This window comes from Protobothrops mucrosquamatus, unplaced genomic scaffold (assembly GCF_001527695.2).
Source record: "Protobothrops mucrosquamatus isolate PMUCROS unplaced genomic scaffold, P.Mucros_1.0 scaffold428, whole genome shotgun sequence".
Taxonomy (NCBI): Eukaryota; Metazoa; Chordata; class Lepidosauria; order Squamata; family Viperidae; genus Protobothrops; species Protobothrops mucrosquamatus.
Genome location: NW_015386753.1, coordinates 250,902 through 271,947, shown reverse-complemented (window position 1 = coordinate 271,947; position 21,046 = coordinate 250,902). Strand labels below are relative to the sequence as shown.

The 21,046-nt window shown below is 37.3% G+C and overlaps 1 protein-coding gene across 3 annotated transcripts in view; it reads right to left on the bottom strand.

The window, feature by feature from the left end:
- Positions 1-21,046, bottom strand: part of FLNB (filamin B) — an 84,769-nt gene that overhangs the window by 18,334 nt on the left and 45,389 nt on the right. For 2 of the 3 annotated variants that reach the window (XM_015816330.2, XM_015816331.2), the window contains exons 13-29: positions 19,827-19,940; positions 18,898-19,041; positions 17,641-17,764; positions 17,209-17,369; positions 16,166-16,256; positions 15,763-15,932; positions 13,473-13,590; positions 12,943-13,205; positions 11,680-12,277; positions 11,161-11,334; positions 9,923-10,085; positions 9,110-9,270; positions 6,496-6,663; positions 3,779-3,902; positions 3,132-3,288; positions 1,426-1,615; positions 434-681 (exon numbers count right to left, since the gene is read on the bottom strand). In XM_015816330.2, the coding sequence (XP_015671816.1) occupies positions 434-681; positions 1,426-1,615; positions 3,132-3,288; positions 3,779-3,902; positions 6,496-6,663; positions 9,110-9,270; positions 9,923-10,085; positions 11,161-11,334; positions 11,680-12,277; positions 12,943-13,205; positions 13,473-13,590; positions 15,763-15,932; positions 16,166-16,256; positions 17,209-17,369; positions 17,641-17,764; positions 18,898-19,041; positions 19,827-19,940 (3,168 nt within the window). Of the gene's footprint in view, positions 1-433; positions 682-1,425; positions 1,616-3,131; positions 3,289-3,778; positions 3,903-4,707; positions 4,789-6,495; positions 6,664-9,109; positions 9,271-9,922; positions 10,086-11,160; positions 11,335-11,679; positions 12,278-12,942; positions 13,206-13,472; positions 13,591-15,762; positions 15,933-16,165; positions 16,257-17,208; positions 17,370-17,640; positions 17,765-18,897; positions 19,042-19,826; positions 19,941-21,046 lie in introns of all 3 variants that reach the window. The other variant, XM_015816329.2, reaches the window with a different exon arrangement.

Sequence of the window (21,046 nt, the reverse complement as noted above, 5' to 3'; positions counted from 1 at the left end):
AGAAAAGGTGGCGGAACTCAAACCTGGCCACGCCCTCATCAAACCCTAGGACCGCCCCTTTAGAGAACAGGAATGCAAGTAAAATTTGGGAGGGGCTATTTCCGGTGTGGGAGGGGCTATTTCCGGTGCGGCCGGCCCGGAAAAAGGTGCCGGAACGCGGTTCCGCCGCGTTCCGGCTGAAAAAAAGCCCTGCAACTATTATGGAAATATATTATTTAGAATTAAACCAACAGATGCCATGAATTACAGGTGTAAAATATGCAGATATAGACACTATTTGCAGTTAAGGTTTGGGAACTTTTATACAACTGTAAAACTAATTTGGACTATAAGCTAATAGCATGTGTCAAACTGCCTAACTAACATCGTTCCTCAATCTGCATCTCTATTTATGTCCACTAAGAAAATATTATTAAGCAGCTGGTCCTCCTACCATGACAGTGAAGGGACTATTAGGAATATCCACTCCACCAAAGCGGACATAAATCACATAGGTTCCTGGTTTAGCAGCTGTATAATAGATGTCATATGTTCCATCTTCATTTTCAATGACTTCTGCTTCAGTTTCTGTACCATCTGGTGTCAGGATCATACATGTGACTTTACCCTTGCCTGCAGATTTAGCATCTACCACAAAGCCCACTTCTTCAGCAGTCTTCACTTTTGCTGCAATGCCAGGGCCTGAAAGACATTTGATATGAAGATTTCACATACTGTCACAAAATGACTATGCAATTTTCACTTGGATATGTGCATCACTAAAAAAAAAAATCCAATTCAACCAAAATCCTAATTCAGGTAACAATGATGCCATAAAGCCTTTAAAAACAAGCAACCTTGTTTACTGTTTTGTAGAATGCAATACGTGACAGAAATTAATCTGCATTTTTTTTTTCATTTTATTACTTAGCATTCATAATTAGCATTGTGTTAGAGAGGTCTCTTGCATGCATACGCTGCAGGATACTGGCACTATTTTCTCACGGCCTATAGAATTTATCACTTTCCATAAGAACTTCAAAGGAAAGGGTACCTTTTGCAGTATAAATCTTATATTAATTTTTCTTCTCCTGGACTTTATTGGGCCATGTTAGCACCTTCAAACAATCAAGAGGTTTGCAGTGCCATATCTTCTATTGCAAATGTTTCATTACTAATTGATTAAAGTAAGCTGGCGTACCTCTTGGGACAACTTATAGTTCTTTCAGTTTTTGAATCTGAATAAGCTTATTAATTTCTAAATAGACCCAAGGGGAGACAAGAAACCAGTAACATTTGTTCAACTTGCATCAAATTGCTATACTTAAGAATTATGGCAAAATTGTAAAATTAAGACACTTCTTTAATCAAATTTCCAGCATCCTCCATATATCCACCTTCAATATCTAGCAGACCACTAATTGTAAAATCAAAGTAAGGACTTACCTGTTGCTAGACATTTGCTTGCATCTCCTGCTGGGGATACACGAACTCGATACGGAGAAAGAGGTATATCATCCTCACCGTATTTAATCCCAATAGAATAACGACCAGTCTTATCAGGGATATATGTTACTGCATATGTGCCATCTTGGTTGTCATGAATATCTGCCCTCTTTGGTTTGCCTTCTTGATCCTGAATGCCAGACATGAAGCCATCATTAAAATAGCCAAGCTTTATCACAAACAAGAGACAAGAGTAAGGTGTATGAATGGAGGAAGAATTCAGATTTGCTTGAGCGCTTAGGTTGACTACATTCTTAATATACTTGTTTTATTTTAAATGGTTGCTTCAGAACAAAAAGAACTGTTTTGGCACACTACAGAAATACAGGATGTTAGCTCCTGTTAACATTGCATCTAATGACTGGAAAACCCTTCAGATAATGTTCTTTTGAAAGTAAGCATGCATGTTTTCTTGATGATACAAAAAACTTGAAATTTCAATGGCTTTAGATTTCCACTCGCTGTGTAAATAGCTGGTACTACTGATTACCACACTTCATAAATCTATATTTCACCAGAAGCAACAATGGGAAGTAAATTAACTCAGTTATTCTATATGCAATCACAACTTCACACCCTCTTAAGATGTTACTGAACAGTATTCTTAAACAAAGATTATTGGCAAATACCGGTAGTCCTTGACTTTCAACCACAATTGGGGTCAGATTTTCCATTACTAAGCAAGGCAGTTGGTTAAGTGAGTCATGCCTGATTTTAGAACTTTTTTTGTCATGACTTTTAAGCAAATTGTAGCATTTGTTAAGTGAACCACGCGGCTGTTAAGCACGTCTGGCTTCTGCCATTGATTTTGTTCATCAGGACCAGGTGAGGAGGTTACTGCAACCATCATAAATACGCGATAGTTGCCAAGCACCCAAATTTTAACCATGTGACTGTGTGGATGCTGGAACGGTTGTGTGAGGACCAATTATAGGTAACTTTTTCAATACTGTTGTAACTTCAAACGGTCATTAAACAAATGGTTATAAATCGAAGACTACTTGCACTGTATTCTAGTATTATTGGAAATCTTTTAACATGGAGCACTGTGTGAGTTTTCACCAGTAATAACTGAAGTAGTCAGAAGTCCTTGAAATTCCCCTCCAATTCTAAAAAAAAATATCATTTTTTTCTTAATACAGATGATCACATTGTATACTTCTTCATGAATCTTCTGCTTCTATTTTTGTTGTGAGACATATAACTTTAATCATTCTAGGGGCTAGCCAACATCTCTCTAAAGCCATTAAGTTTTTCTGGAAATCTAACAAAGTGTCCCTGAAAGAGACTGTTATGGTGAGTTCCAAAACATGTATGAGCTTTTCTACAGACCCTTGTCTATGTTCATTCATGTTGAAAGCTGCAGACTGGCCTAATTTTAAGGAATTTGGAAGGGCCAGGAATAGTTCATATAAAAAATGTTATGATTTATTATGATCAGATCAACTTCCATGAGGATCAACAGGTTTTCCAAGGACACAATGGTCACATTACATTTTTATAATCAGTAAGTAAAATACACCAGTGTAAAAGAAGCAAAAACTAAATGGAAAGCTGATATAGATGGGGGATGGAGGACAACAAAAGAGGTAGTAGTAGTACTAGTAGTAGTAGTAGTAGCAGCAGCAGCAGCAGCAGTATCTTACTGTTATGTGTACTGAGAGAAGGCCTTGTCCTGCATCTTTAGTGTCCACAACAAATTCCGTAGGTATGCTTGCTGGAATCCCATGGGAGACAAGGCCGGGTCCATTAGCTGTCACTTTACTGGCATCATATGTTGGAAGCACCTTTAATTTGAATGGGCTATTGAGAGAAAGAATTATTTGTTCATGCATGCATGTATGCAAATGAGAAGAACTCATTCAATGCAAGTGAAAGATGCCGACTTATTATCCAAAATAAAAATACTGACTTCCTAACAACGAGTCACTCAACCTTTTAATGTTTATAATACTTATAATAAAAACTCCATGAAACAGAACGGATCACTTATTTTGTATTAGCTTGTTCCAAATTAGCTTTTTTCAGTATATTAACCATCAAAAAAGTTGCAGGAAGTTTACCAGTTCTCTGGCCCAAAGAAATAACCCTTCACTTTGCCACTGCTTTCCACTCTCTTGCAACCATAAGGAAAACCTGAACCTTTGCAACAGAAACCATTTCTTCAAAACTATGGTACTATTAAGTACCAAAGCTAAATAATGCACCAAAGATGCAACCAGCTCCGACTAAGGAGGCAGCCAAATGCACTTTTTAAGTCCTATTGAATAATTTATTTTTCACCCATTTTTACCTTCTAGGAATTTCTTCATCTGCATATTTAACTGCAATTGCATAAGGGCCTTCTTGCGTAGGAGTGTATTCTACAGCATAAGTTCCATCACCATTATCAGTTATATGCACAGGTTCTGCCGACCCTAAGAAGGAAAGAGGCCATATTTTGATACGTTCAGCTGCCTTCCCAAGGGTTCAGAGCTGATTTGTAAAGAAATGCTATCAATTCATAAAAAAAAAAACAGATTGAAGCTTTTCAAGGAATCAGCGCAGACATCTATTTAGGACATGTTCAACTACATGAATTTATTTCTATCATTGTGACTTCACCAATTAGAGAAAAGATGATTCATTAGCAGTTCCTCAGGTGATTCATAACTGAAAGCTAAGAATCTTCTATCAAGGACAGATTGAAATAATGTGTTTTTCCAAATACAGAGAACTAGCTAGGTCAGTAATGGGACATACTTAAAGATAAGCTTCCCATCTCAAACAGAAAAATTAGATGTTGATCCCAATCAGTAGAAATACTACAAAACCAACATAATTCTGTGGTTTGATTATAGAACTATTAATAATTGTACACATACTCATAGTATACCATTGAGAAGTTTAGAGAAAAAAAACACTTCCGTAGCCAATAAGTGTTCTATGATCTGCTAGCTAAAGATATGAAAAAGATTAAAGTCTATCCCAGAAACCATGGATTTCCACAAAGCATGGATTTATGTAGAGAATCACTTCATAGGATTAATAGCAAACACAAGTTTGATTATCATAGTTAATTCAGCATGGAAGATTTTGATAAAAAGGCATTTCAATATTTTATAGAACAGCAGAAGCTTATAGAGAAGTCTATTTCTTATAAACCTCTCTTCTATTTATTAAAGCTACAGTTAGAGTTTAGAAGATTTATTTAAAGTATAGATAATTAGTGAGAATTCAAACCTGTCTCAGGTAGGTCACCTCTAAAGAACTCTGAAAGTGTTTTCAATGGACTGCGCCATGAGTGGGAATCCGGCTCATCAGCTAGAATTAAAAAACTATTTAACTTAAATCATCCTCTCCCCAAAAAATTAGAGCTCTGTCAATTGTCAAATTTGTTTAGATGAAAACTATTTATAGCTGGTCATAAAACCATTCACACTGATTGAAATCACCATAATTACTTTCTTCCATCCATCACAAAGTTACTTTCATAGTCAAAGAAATACTTGCTTTTAAAAAAGAAGCTAAGTTAGTTCTGTTAAGGATAAATATACTCTCAATATAAGTTGAAAGCTAGTAGCAGGAACCATGAAGTGTTCCTGAGAGCATTATTAAAGTAGCCTGATACTATTATCTTTTGGGAAGCTTTTTTGACTTCTCAGTCTAATTCCTAGTTCTGGTATTTCCTGGTGGTCTCCCATCCATGTGCAAACCAGGGCTGACTTTACTTAGTAATTAAGCTCAAATAAGGTTGCTGAAGTGATGCCTGCAAAATTAACATAGGTCAGCTTTAAATAGTTCTTCAAATGTCTACAGGTAAAAACCTGGTTTAACTTCAGAGAAAATAGGAAAATAGGAAGAGAAAGGAGTATTAGGTATGTTTGACTTATTTAAAAAAATAATAAAGGCAGGATAAAAAATGCTATGATATTAAAATGTTGGATATTGATATTTAATACTTAATCTTTCACTAGAGTAAGTAGCATTGCTTACTTAATGTGCAATGGTGTATGGTTACACAATCTTCTGCCCTCCATATGTTTTGACTTACAACCCATGTATGCTGCCATTCACACTTGACTGTTCAGACTTTAATTCAATATACGGTATTGAATTATTTTTTACTTATATCCCATTTTTTAAATTTGTACTGAATAAATCTGCACTTATTCATGCAACAATGCTTACCCATCCAGTATTATTAGAATTAAGTTTGCTTTCTATTGCCCCACATTCTCATGAATTACTGACCCTCCTTTCCTAACTCTTACTTTGATGTATGTATTTATGCATGTGGGTGTGTCAACTCCTGTCTGACTTAAGAGACAATTATTTATCACTCTTCAGTAACTATAAATAAATCTGAATCTTCTTAGTCCCTTTGCATGATTTAAATATTACTGAAGAGAAGCATAGAGATTTTTTCTTAGTTTAACTGGCAGAAATATAATTATTTGTTGCCTAGAACACACAGTATTTTTTTATTCTTATAATTTAGATAATTTTAAAGCGCTAGATTCTTGGGCATATGCAGTTTGGGAAATGCCTGTTCAATCTAATCCTCTGTAATGCTTTTGATATACATTTACTGAGAATGCATATTGATTTGTTACAGCAGCCTTTCCCAAGATGAATGGGAACTCCTTAAATTTCCAGACAGCCATCTGGAAAATACTGTGTTAGGTATAAGAGATTCTTCAGATGTGCTCTGAACTCATCAATCAGACTAAAGTATTCCTAATTAATGTCTGGGTTTTTAAAATTACTTTAGGATTTCCAAAGATTATGTGTGTCAGGATTATCTTGATTATAGCAGTCTCTAACTTTTTGCAGCTCTATAAATAATCAATTGGCACAGAGCAGTAAAATATATGCAGTGCTACTTTTACCTACCACCATTTGGGACTATTTCTTAAGTTAAGTTCTTTATAAGTTTCAGTACTGAAATAGAGGTCATGCACTTGTGTATACAGTATCTATACATTCTCATTTAAAAGAAATACTAAGTTATAGAGAGAAACATCCTACCTCTGAGTGCTGTCACTGTAACGTCAAGTGGGGCTACTCCGGCTTTGCTGGTATCCACAGTAAAGACCTGAGGAAGCCTGGCACGCACAGCTGTCCCCAAACCTGGTCCTGCAACTTTCACCTTGTCGGGGTCAATTACATCTTTTACAGGAACTTTAAATGGACTACCTATCAATAAAACAAAAGCAAGTTTTGGACAACAATAAACATACTTCAGTAATATGATGCAAAAGGGATGCATTACAACCTCTGAAGATAAATCAGCAGCCACCTTCTCCATAGCTTAGCTCAACTCACACTGCTTTCTAAATCATAAGGATGCCTATACTCGTAATTCAGAGTTGTCTGCATTTAAGATTGTGTTGAAGTTTCAATTCAATTTTATATTAAGCAGAAAAAGCTCAACCAAAATCAGGTTAATGGCCCATGCCCTAAAAAAGGAAAACCTGTTAGAAAATTGGTTAATTTACTTCAGTCATCAAAAAAACTATCAATTTGACTGGAATTCAAAACTACATTCAAGCATTAGGAATAACTTCACTGGCTAGACTGATGAGGGGGGTGGCGGGTGAGGGTAAAAACCAGAGAGTTCCACAAAAAGTTGGACCAGTAAGTAGATTATGAAGTGAAAACTAAAAACCTAAAGATAAATGAAGGCAGGCTGAAGAAAAATGAAGACACAGGAAACTAAGGTAAAATGGAAGAGGCTGAAAAAAATCTCAGCATTCAGCAAAGTATTATTATGCAACTATGAGCAGATGAGGCAGGAAAACTATTACAGCAACTCAGTCCTGAGATATGATTCAGACTGTACAATGAAATGTAAACAAAACTGTATATTGCATCTTAAAATATGCACTATTATAAGGAACCAAGGGAATGAACAACAACTGACCAGTGATGTCAAACCTATGATACATGTATCAAAAATGTCATGCCACAAGGTTTTGAATGATGCACCAGCAGCCACCAAGACCAAACAGCTATGCTTGAAAGCACACCCTGTTCTTGCGCAGGTTTCGGAGACTGAAGAGGCTACACAAGAATCGGTTGTGGTCTTACGCAGCCTCCAGAAGTCACACAAGAGTCCCATGTTCTTGCATGGTCACAAGAGTCTCTGAAAATCATGCGACAACAGGGCATGGTTTTGCACAGTTTTCAGACGCTGCAGAGGCCCCAGGAGAGCATTCTCTGAAGCTGCTTCAAGAACGAAGGCCTCGTGTGAACCAGAGCAGCCTCGAGTAGGCCGCAAGGGCCTGTCAACAGAAAGAGAACATCACCTGAAGTTAAGCAGCATGTGGCAGATTGTGGGGAGAGCTGGGCCAGGAAGCAACTGTACTGTTCCCAAGGCTCACATGCCTCATTAGGGCTGAAGTCAAGGCCCAGGCCTCGACTACAGGCCCAACCTCAATGCTGCCCTCAAGTGCTGCTGTTGAGGGTGGCCTGGGGGTAGAAGGGGGATAGAGAACTGTTTCCCTTTTATTTAGCTGAGTGTAACATGTTAGCAGAGTCAAGTTAGACATTTTCCAAATTTTTGACATGCCAAGCCCAAAAGACTCACCACCACTGATTTAGACTAAGAATAAAGAAGAACTACCATCTATGGAATGATTTACAATTTCAGTCCATCAGATTCCACTGCCAGTTATTAGAGACTTATCATTGTTCTGAGCTTTTATCTTTCCTTCAAATCATTATTCTTGTTTAGGGGTATTTTATCCAATTTGTGGGTTTGGCGCTATTTTTAATTTGCTGTAATCAGATCAGAGCTAGCCTAAAAATACTACTAAAACTGATAACTGAATAAAACTGCTGCATCCTATTTATAGCAGTGCAGGAGAGTTAGACCAGTGATAGCAACGTTTTTTCACTATCTGATTAAAGATTAGTAGCAGGTAGAGAGAGTAGTGAGTGGGGTGGAGGGAATACATGAAAATAGTATTTTACATATTTATTAAAATTAATCCAGTCATTTCTTCAGCCTGAGTACATTAGTTGGATTTTTCCTGTTTTATCTTGATACTATATTTAATGTTAGGTTTTAGCTCTTTGAGACACCAATCCATCTGAGAAACAAAAGAGCGCATTATCCCATTAAGTTGCAAGTTCGACTCTACACTACCATAAAGCAAAATGGTCAAATAGGTTCTATAGAACCATTTAGTAGAGATATTTTAACTGGGATTCCTGTATCGCATTGGGAGACGGACTCAGTGGCCTAAATTGCCCCTTCCAACTATATGGTTCTAAGAATATACAAAAGAAGAGTTAGGATGCATGTTAAAGTCTTGATTCTTTAGCATTCATCACATTTTAAGATATTATAAAATTGGAGGTTGGTAAAACATAGGGAAGTATTATATTCACTGGCAGAATCACTAGCTGACCAAAATCAAATTAAAATTTATTCTCCATTACTGTAAGAGTAATGTAACATTTGCCTAGAATTCTGGAAGATCATTATTTTCTGTCTGGATAGTATGTTCTATTTAATAAATTTCAATGTGTTCAACATTTCCCAAGTTTCATTATCAGTGTTTTAAATGTCCTTTGGTAAGAAGAACAATTCATAGCCTTTTCATTTTCCATTCTTACAATGCAGGAATAGTCTTACCAGGAACATGTTCTCCCCCATAAGTTATGTTGACATCATAATCTCCTGGTACATATGGGATATATTCTGCACTACAGCTGCCATCCTTGTTATCTTTACAGCTAATTTTGGATTCTGAAGGCCCTTCAACAGTTATTCCAAGGCCACCAATTCCTGCTCCTCTGCAAAAATAAAGGAAAGTTATTATTCTTAATTATCATCACTTTATTTTAAGGACTACTTTATTATGCTCGTATATTGGATCTTTGCTATCAATTGTGTCGTTCTACTATACTTTCTCACATAGCAACTATTGTTTAGGAACGATAATACAGACTACGTAGGACAGAGAGCTCCCATTTGACTAAAGGTTTTTTCCCTCATACTCAGACTCTGATTAAGGTTGGAGAATGTTGAAGTCTTAGGTGATGACATATATTAGCAGGTATACATCAGGTAATAACTTCAAGGGGTGGGGCTGGGAGTTCTTAATAACTATATTGTATCTTTCATTGTTTATCATTCAACTTACAGTAATGTTCCAAAGAGCTCTGAATGTCTTATGATATTTATACACAGTCCAGAACATGTCCCTACTAAGCAGCTAATACCAAGAAGAAACTGACAAGTGTTCACAGTATTATTCATACCTCTTTTCCTAAAGTACTTTTAGAGATTTTAGAGGTTAAACAGAGATCAGCCAGTACGGCTTTATTCTGCGTGATTAATTTAGAGTATACTACACCCTTTTCAACCTGTTACTTTTCAGTTTCCATCAGTTCCGGACAGCAAGGCTATTGATACTTAAAAGTCTTATATGTTCATAAAACTTGCCGAGTAACAACAGTAAATGGGTTGGGTTTATTTGTGAAGGCTTCTTGTAACCCAGTTCCTTGGGCCACAACACGTGAAGGATGACATCCTTCTGTGACATCCACTTTGAATGGACTGTTTGGAACAGGAACATCATCATATGTCACGTCAACTGTATGAGGACCTGTAAGTAGAAGGTGTACCTTTATGGACAGGCTCTAAGAAGATTAATGTAGCAATCTATCATGTATTTATTAACTAAATATGTACTTGATTCATACCCACATTTCTACTCTTTGTTATTTAATATCTTAATTTTTTGTAACAATTTTAATGCTAAAAAGACAAACTTCAAAAATATAAAAACTAAAAACTAACGAAGAAAAAAAAGAAGAAAACTCTATCTTATATTTTATATTTATCAAGTCATTCATTTACCAATGAATTAACTACTACAATATGAACAGTACAAGATGTTACTGTAAGAATCTTTGCCTTAACAAGACGTATGTCTGCATTCTTTGACTGATAGAAAATATTGCTTTTTCCAGACCAGATAGATCACACATTTTCAACAGTCATTCTTTGACATATGGAATAATAACACCTTTTTAATGCCCCAATATAATTGTTTTTACAACTCCCCATACCCAAACAAAATAAACAGATAAACAATCAAATTTCAAAGCTCTGGTATATAATCCAACATTACATTAACATCATTAACATTTGAGATTGGCCCAAGAATTGTACATGTCTCTCAGACTTTTCTCAATCAAGGTCTTATTACTGCAGTCTTTAAGCAATAAGGCAATACCTTAAGAAAACATTCATTGCTCATCTTTTTTAACTATGAAACCAAGCCAATCCTGGCCAATTTAATGAGATGTGATAGAAAAGGATCAAGTAAACAAGCTATAGAGTTTGTTTATCTCTACACATCCTATCCATATCAAGACATACAAGTAAAAAAGAACCCAAAATCATGAGACCAGAAGTTGCTGAGATTCCATCTCTATGATGTGCTCCAATGCTGGAGATCAATTTAAAATGGATCCAATCACACAAAATGATGCAACAGCTTTCTCCTTCCAATTTCCATAGGATGAAAAAAACCCACTAGTATGGGTGCAATGGAGGAAGAGAAGAAAGCATACTTCCATTCACTACAGCTGACGAAGAACTTCAACAGGTCTTTAGAAGGCCTCACAATTTATTTCCCACTGCTTTCCTCCAGAATAATAGCATGTAGTACTCACCTCTTTCAAATGGAGTAAACTCTACTGCATATGTGCCATCAGCATTGTCTTTGATAAGACAATCTGTGGAAGCTCCAGAGGGATTTGCAATTTGGGCTTTGATGTGGTCTCCACCAGTTTTGGTTAAGGGGCTAGCATCGACAGTAAAATCTGTTGTAGCCTCACGGAAAACATCTGCAAAGTAATTATTGTGTCATTTGAACGAAATCATGCTATAGGCCGACATATATTTAAAGATGTTTTTATACAGGTTTAACTGCTCAAGTCCAGCAAGAATGCTGAAGAGTGCCAAACTGTCTAAAGTAATCATAATCTGTCTAGCATTATATAGCAATTTAGGTTAAAACCACTCTACTACTCACTTTCCTCAAAATGCTTTCCTAACTCTATGATTTACTAGTAGTTTCATTATAAAAATGAGGAAGCTGTTAATTTTATATTGTGAAAAGTACAAAGATTATGTTCTGTGACAGGCACATCTAAATTCCGATTAATCTAAAAAAAATTATACAAACCTACCTTTCCCTTCAATTCCTGGTCCAAACACTTGAACTTTGCTTGTGTCAATGGCAGGGTCAACTATGACATGTGCAGGAAAATTTGGCACTGGTTCTCCACCATATTTCATCTTGAGTGTGTGCATACCAGCATTAGAGGGTACATATGTAACTGTGTAAGTTCCATCTTTATTATCTTTAACCTCAACATCAGCTTTAGAACCAGAATCAGATACAACTTCCATGTCCAGTTTTCCAGGTCCAGCTTTTGAACAATCCACATTAAGCAACCCAGCTTCACCCACTTTGCCATGTTGAAGTCCAGGGCCCGTGGCAATTACTTTCGAAATATCAAATGGCATTTCAATGTCAGCTTTGAAAGGAGAACCAGGAATATGGACTTCCTCAAAAAGAATGTTCACCAGGTATTCACCCGGTTTTGTAGGTAAGTAGGAGACGGAACAGGTTCCATCTCCATTATCCGAGCACTCTATTTTGGCTTCACATGGTCCTTCAACTGTCAAGCCTAGACCACCAGTTCCAGCTCCTTTGGTGTCTATTGTGAATTCTGCAGGTTTTCCAACAAGTCCTTCCTGGAGGCCTGGCCCATAAGCTCTCACCTAGAAACATTAGCAAGAGGTGCTGAATATAATACCTCCTAAATCATTTATCCTTTCTATAATTTTAAATCTAGTTCTGAAGATGCAGGCAGATCTCTATTATTGTTTAGAAGCACACTGCAACACCAAGCTCAAATGCCAGTTTTATTTTCAAAAGGCAGTGACACTTTTCCATACTATCTAACCTAATCAGAATACTGCTATTCTTTATCATACTGATAGGCTCACAATTAGTTTTCAAACCAATTCAGACATAGAAAAAGACAGACAGACGGATGTTTTAATCTTCTCATTTATTTAGCAGGTCTTTAAATCAAGAAAGTTCATAAGACTTGAATGCTTAAATCATAACAACATATACACAGATGAGATAAATATGCAATCATACCAGATCCAACTGTTGTACCAGTTTCTAAGTTATTGCAGCTATGCTAGAAAATTTTCAAAAGAAACCTCAAGCTAATTTTCACCAACTGGGATGCTTTTGGCAAGACATTTATCAGCTATGAAAACACGACCAAGTTTGTTCTTTGCGCACAGAACTTGGTTAGTAACAAAGTATGAGTTGTCCAGCAGACATTAAAGCATTTGCTGTACATCATAACTAAAGGGAACACTTGCAAATGGTACCAATGAATTGTCTACCCATTAAAAAGGATTCTTACCTTAGAAGGATCTGGTGGTAAGATGGCTTCTATAGTAAAAGGGCTTCCCAGAACTGGATTCCCATCATAATTGACATCAATGGCATGAAATCCTTCTTCTTTTGGAATATATTCTGCCCTGCAATACTGTTTTCCAGTGACAGGTTCTACTAAGCATGGTAACATTTTCTGGTTTGGGGCAAATATGGCCACATCAAGTTTACCTTGTCCACCAGCTCCTTTTGTGTCAATGATAAATTCTTGATCTTTCCCTACTTCGACTCCTTAGAAAACAAAGAAAACAGACTGAAAATGGGTCTCTTTCCACCAGATGCCTGGAAAATCCATCAATGGTATGAGGAATAGACATATATGCATAAAGGGAGTAGCACTACATCCAAGCATACTTATTATTTTTTATTTATTTAACAAATTTATATGTCTGCCCAATTCACACACATAAGGTTTTATCCTTCACTTTACAACGTGTTCTGCAGTGAAGTTTTTCATTTGTATTCTAACAGAAAGTGTACACTAGATGAGTTACTTACTGTTTTCTAGGCCACTGATTTTAACTTTGCTCAAGTCAAGTGGTGCAGCAACGTCTACAGTGAAAGGACTTCCAGGAATAGGATCACCACCATAATTCACCTGAATTCCCATCTTACCCTGGAGAGATCAGATATATTTTTAAAGTCATTTCATACTAAGAAACCCAGCAAACACTGTAATAAATTAACATGTGAAGATGAACTTTTCCAGAAATCATGCAGGTAGATGATGCTCACTTCCAGATTTCTACTGAAGAATCTTTCATAGTATATACCAGGGGTAGGCAACCTTGGCTCTTTTATGACTCGTGGACTTCATGCTGGCTCAGGAATTCAGGGAGTTGAAGTCCACGAGTCATAAAAGAGCCAAGGTTGCCTATCCCGGTATATACCAACACATCTCTAAGAATAACAAATCAGAAATACTGAGAAATACGATATTTTTATCAGCAGATTAAGGTGATGTTTTTTAGAAACTGTAAAAGATGCTGTTTTTCCCTTTGGGGTTGTTATCATTTGTATAATAAAACCAATTTTGGATTCAGGTATTTGTGAGACCTGACAGATTATAATCTGGAATCCTTGGTGCTCTTTGAGCTTGGCTGTTTGCTTGCAGACATTTTGTTACAAAAGTAGATAATATCTATTTAAGATGATATGTTTTTTAATATCTGCACATCTGAACAGGCCAAGTATGCTCTGCATATAATTTGGTTTTTTGGTTCACATTCACCCCGTCACTTTGTGTACTGTTCTGAAGTTTCAACAGCAACTATAACCACCCTCAAAGACAGAAGGACAATTGCACTGTTGTTTCTGTTTAGCAGTTCAGTTAAGTGCTTAGAAGGAAGAAGTGTTGACTGCCTAGAAGCTGCCATTTAGCTGCTTAAAATATTGTCATGGGCAAGATTAATATACCCAGAACTTCCCTTTTCTCTTTTTTGTGGAATATTAATTCATTCATTAATATTCCACTAAATTAATAGAAGCTGGTCTAGAATAGATATTTTGACATTTTTTTAAACAAAGTTACTTGGGCAAGGGCCAGAACAGCATAATAAGATAACTCCTTGTAACCAAGTTGTATACCATAAGACAGTTCTGGTAATTAATTCCTTGGAAATTGAAGTTATATTTTCACAGGGTTAGACAGCTTAATGTTTAATAAGTAGCATTTCTCATTACAATATTTACAAAGCAAGGACTATTTTGCTTACCAACCTCACCCTTTAAATCTGTTTTGTCTCCCATTTCCATTCAGAGCGCTTTTCAGAATAGAGAAACGTATATTGTATACCATTTAAATAAGGCAGCATTATTCAAAACTGTCACTAGCTACTGTTAGGTTTTCAATCCATAACTGAATGATAATAGAATTCCATAATTAAATCACCTTTAATCTTTTATTTTATATTATTAGATATCATCATAGGTCTATTGGTGTGTATCATGGATTAATTGGCTTTGAAAAAGGCTTGACTTTCTGAACACTAACCAAACCAAGAAATGTTAACTGCTGCCAAAAGACATTTGACAAGAGTCAACCATATTTTGAAGACAGTTCATCAAATGTAAGCTACACTTGCAGACATGCAAGTTGCCAGAGTTTATACAAAGAAACACTGTTCAGAAGTTAAAATCCATTTCCACTTACAACAGCAGCATGCCTAAGATAAAGTTGGCATCAATGATGCTACCAAGATCCAACTAAAACAAAGACATCACTGAATTTAGTTACTCCAAAGTAGAGGCACCTAAAAGTTGTTGGGGTCAGCAAGATAGCCTAGAGATCATAACAATATGGAAAATATCTAAGTTTACTTTGAAAACTGTCTCTGCCAATAATCACCCTTACTGTCTCTCTCAGCACAGAACTAAATAACAGCTCATCTAACAAGCAGAAGAATTACACCAACATGTGTGGATTTCAGTTCAGGGTGAACAGTAATCTTCAGTTTTGCTCTGCTGCTTGCTTGATGATGTCCCAGAGCCAACAGTAACATTGCACACTGTTAGAAACACATGCTAATTGGAAACTATGACTTAAATTCCTATAAACAAAATTTAGCTGAATTCAGAGTTTAAAATGTATTAAACAGCTTTCACAGCATTATTTAATAAAAATAATGCTGTGTTAGAAACTTGCTGTGTTAGAAACTTGCTGTGTACAAAACAAGATCTGGAATTATTGCAGAACACCTACACATTTTATTTACAATGATAACTGCCTCTGACTTGTAGACTTAAAGAAAAGTAAACCACATTTCTGTTCTTTCATAGGAGAATTTACCTGCTGTACAGGAGTGTATTTTACAGTGTGGGAATAATCATAGTTGTCAATGAAGTCCAAATCTTTGACAGCATCTCCTTCCATTGGTCCACTGAACTGGACATCCAGAGGGGCTTTCCCAGCACCTTTTGTGAACACAGTGAAGTGTGTGGGCTTCCCATTTTCCACACCTGGATAGATAAAGGAATGGAATTCATCATCATGTCTAGACACATTCTGGAAAAAGAAGTGCAATCCTTTCTGGATAAATATTACAAATATCAAATTTAATTTTTCATACTCCAGATTTACTTTTCTAGAATCCATTTATGGGCCTTGACAAGGAATAGGGTTTTTTTAATTATGACTGCAACCAACAAATGACTAATTAAATAGTTGCCTAATAATCAAGTAGAAATCTTACCTGTTGTACCTAGTCCAGGTCCTTCAGTTTTCACCTTGCTTGCATCATGTGATGGTTCCACTTTCACTCTGAAAGGACTTGTAGGAATTTCCTTAAGACAAACAAACAAACAAACAAACAAACAAACAATTGATATTACATGCAGTAACTTTTCAACAAAATCTCCATAGAGAAGAAAGATCCTGAGGCTTGAATAGTAAAAAAAATATCCTTGTATGTACTGTCCCTTGCATATACAGTAGTTGCTCTTTAAACTACTAGATTTCCAAATTATTGCTTTTCCCTGTAAACAAACCAAAAATGAAAATATTTGTTTATAGCACATTTCTGAATAACCAGGAGATCAAAATAAACTAATCTTCTACTACAGCACTTTTACTAGAAGCTTAGACAGCAGTCTTTGTCCTATTTAATCTTAAGGCCATCCACGTTTATTACATCATTTAAATAAAATAAAAGTCACTGTAGCTGTATATATTAGAACTAAGGCCAATTTTTATCAGATTGCTTCTGTCAATCTGCCCCAAGTACGTGTTTATTAAGACATGACATATTTTTGTATATTTTGCTGTAAGCTATTCTATATGCTGCAACTAAAGTAGAAGAATGAAATACATATTAAATATATCACTTAATTTCATACACAGATACTGTGTGGGATCCAATCTGAATCAGTCACTAGGATCAAAGGCTTAGTCTTCCAAGCTTTCGCATTTGTGCTGGAGGCCATCCTCAGGGAATGGACACACATTCTGGAGAGAGAGAAGTTCCCTGAGGATGGGCTCCAGCACAAGTCCGAAAGCTTGGAGGACTAAATCTCTGATTCTGGTGACCAACTCAGACTGGATCCTGCAACATTATCCCGGGACACATATATTTGCCCTCATTCATGATATGATTACAATACAATACAACCACTAACCCAACTTTCCCTATCCAGATGGTTTCAGTCTTATACCCATCGTTAGAAATCATATATCTGAGATATTTTAGGGACTGGAAACAAGGATTGGCATCAAAAGCCTTATCAGATAATGACTTACCTCTCCAGCAAACAGCACTTTAACAGTATAGCGCCCAGCTGCAGGTGGGTTGTATTTCACTGTAAATGTATCATTAGCATTGTGAATGATGCCGAATTCTATATCTTCCTCTTTTTCACTTATTACATGAGCATCACACTTGATGCCCACACTCACATCACCTAGAAAGAAACAATTCACTAGAAATTGTATTGACAATTGTCCCTCTATAACATCCTTTGCTGCTTAAATATTTCTTCCTTAAAATACATTATTTCTATCAGCCACTAGAATGAGAAAGCACATCCACCTAAAAGCAACATTATGGGAATCAAGCATTCTCTTTGAACAGCATTTCAGCTGTTCAGCATTTCAGCTTGATTTTCTAACGGGATTACTGAGAAGGGTGGGGTGTCACTATTCAGGAATTTGCTATACCGATCTGTTTTTTACCTTCTCCTGCTTCTGTACAGTCCACAGTGAAATGAGTAGGCTCGTTAGCTTTCAGACCACTTCTTTCCACCCCTGGTCCAATAACTTTCACCTTCTGAGGATGAGTGCCTTGTCCAATCTGGACCTAGGGTGGCATATATTTTCAAAATGTGAACTTAATAAATATAGATTAAGCACTTTAGAATATTCAACATTGGTCAGACAATCCTTTAAGTTTCTTCTACTGACATTCAACATGTTGTTTTAGGTATTTGTTGAATCTGTTCTCTAAGAACTCAAGGAGGCATGCATCTTCTGGGAATGGACTGGGGGTGGACCTTCGGTCTCTGGCCCCAATCCAACACCTCAGCCACGTAGGAAAGACTAGTGGCCTAATTAGTTATTATTTACTTTTCATAGTGGCCAACTGGAAACCTCTGAGGAACCCATGTGAACCAAAGAGAATTCCTATTTATCTTCTCTATCAACTGGCATTAAGGACATCTACTGGCATTACTGCCTCAGCAATATATAGCCAGTATTTGCTCAGTTTGTGCTTGTGTACACTACATAACATTCACCACTTTAATTCCTCTAGTTTTGTAGTCCCTTTTTAGCCATGTTTAGTTATTTAATATGATCTCCCAAAGCTGGCTAATTCACACTCTAAACTCCAGACAGTTGGTCAGGACTTAAAAAAACACTGGTCCTTCATTTAATCCAATTTTCCCACTCCTAATCTGAGTATTCCTAGTCTCATTTTAGAATAACAGTAAGACTAAGATCTATTCAGAAATACATGAAAAGATTAAATGTTTATAAATATTGTGTATCAGAGTACAACAAAGGGACAGTTAGAAAGTAAATATTCATAATATTTTAGTACTTTTCATTATTTTTAAATGATGTTTCTGAATGACAAAATAGTGGACTTTGACACTCAGTTCAGAGATTCAAACAGATCTCTACAATCCTTTTCTTTATTGTTAAAAATAATGTATTTTTATGCTTATTTTTTCATTAATGATATACTGGGAACTAAATGTACAACTTCTCTGGCTTATTCTTCCTCTTTCTATCTTTGCATCAATTATTTTTTTATTTTCACTTGTTCCTTTTTTAAAAAAAATGTGATGAATAAAAAATGATTTTAAAAGAATAGGATTTGCTTTCAAGTAAATATCAGTTAATCTAAGCAGGTGTTTGCAAAAGGTGTCAGGAAGCACATTGCAACTGGAAAACAAGCAGCTGGAGATATTTAAGCACTTTGCTACTTACTCTGCAAGGACTGTTAGGGACATTTGCTCCTCCCCAAGTAACAGCAATAGTATGCTTGATGGGTTTTGTTGGAATGTAAGAGCAGGCATAGATGCCATCAGGCTTGCTCCTCGTTTGAATATCAATAGGATTTCCATCTGCATCCTTAAAAAAAGGGGGAAAAGCAAGTTTGGGTTCCATGAAAGCTGCTAAATATGAAATCAGTCAGTTGTACAAATAAAGTCATGCAAAGGGAGGCAAGTACTGTACATAGTTTAACATAACCAGTAAACTTAGGCCTTCCTTTTATGAAACTTCTGTTCCCCGTATATTTGTGCTTGTTCTGCTGCAGCTGGATTATCTCTTCTCCACCATAGTCAAGTATCACCACCTTGTGGAAATGATTCCAGGAGAGTGAGGCACTGGGATCAGTTTCCCAGAGCTTATGGAAAAGATCTTGACTTCTATTTTCATTATGATCTCTACTTCATGTTCAGTTGCTATTACCTATCCTGAAAGTACTTCTAAATTGAAAGGCAGAAGAAGGTAGCATATCAAACTTTATTTCCAGTCTATTTTCTTCCCACTTAGAAATAAGATGTAGATCGTAGATGTAGAATCAATGAATTCTATTTACTTAGCAAAGCAAATGGTTTGTATTACCTTGATTGAGGTGCAAATTGGTTCTCAGCGAGGTGATAGAATATTCACCTCACTGTAATAAAAATGCGTTCCAAATCAAATCCTTTCAGATATAGAGATATATCACCTGTATGTATAGAGAATACATCACCTTATGATGTATTCTTTAAATGTTATAACCCCACTATATTTAAGAAAAACTTATGAATATTGCCAAGCATTTGTATACACAACTCAAGATGCCTAAATAATCTATGGATAAAGCTACATGGATTAGGAGCAAATGCCACTTGGATCTTTTGCCTTACTTGTGCATAAATCTTCAGAGGAGCATTCCCAGCTTCCTTTGTATCAACTACAAAGTCTGCAGGATTGTTCACAATGCAGCCAGTTCGTTCAAATCCTGGGCCATAAGCTTTTACCTAGAAAAAAAATTAGCAAGATAATAAGGTGAGAATAGGCCAAGATTCCTTTATAGTCCGTTATATTACCAATACTGCATTGTCTTCACATNGGAGTTCTTGGCCTCCATGACGGCCTTGGACTTGACCCAATTAGTTCATGCCCCGACTCACACGGGGGGACACACACTAGATCTAATTTTTGTCTCTGGCCAGTGGCAGAATGATCTGGAAATGGGGGAGGTAGTTGTAGAACCCCTGTCATGGTCAGATCATTCACTCCTTAGGATGGACTTCCGGACCGCTCCCCCCGCCGCAGGGAGGAGGAACCGCTTAGATGGTTCCGCCCCAGGCGCCTGATGGACCCGGAGAGGTTCCTGACGGAGCTTGGGCCATATCCTGAGGACCTAGTTCACGATTCGGTTGAAAATCTGGCGGCGGCCTGGGAGGCGGCCGCCGCCGCAGCATTGGACCGAGTCGTGCCTTTGCGGCCTCTGACCCGGCGCAGATCTCAATTGGCTCCCTGGTTTACCGAGGAGCTGAGAGAGAGATGAAGCGCCGGAAAAGACGCCTGGAGAGCAGTTGGAGGGCGAGCCGAACCGAATCTGACCGAACACAGGCAAGGATACAGGTTAGATCCTACCTAGTGGCGATGAGGGTGGCGAGGGCTAACTACTACTCCACCCTCATTGCGTCATCAGAGAATCGCCCGGCCACCCTCTTCAGGGTGACCCGCTCTCTCCTTCAGTTGAGGGGGAGAGGGGATTCCCTGGAGGGGAGGGCCGAGGACTTTGCTCAATATCTGTATGACAAAGTCGCTCGGATTCGGGAAGGTCTTGACTCTGACTGGGTGGCCCCGGGGGAGGAGACAGGAGCAAGTCTTGAGACTGTTATATGGGACGAGTTTGACTCTGTGGCTCCTGAGGATGTGGACAGGATTCTGGGGAGGCTGAATGCAACCACATGTTTACTGGATCCGTGCCCCTCCTGGCTGGTACTGGCTGCCCGGGAGGGGACACGAGCCTGGCTCCAGGGAATTATAAACACTTCTTTGTGGGAGGGTGTCTTCCCCACGGCCTTGAAGGAGGCGGTGGTGAGGCCCCTCCTTAAGAAGCCTTCCCTGGACC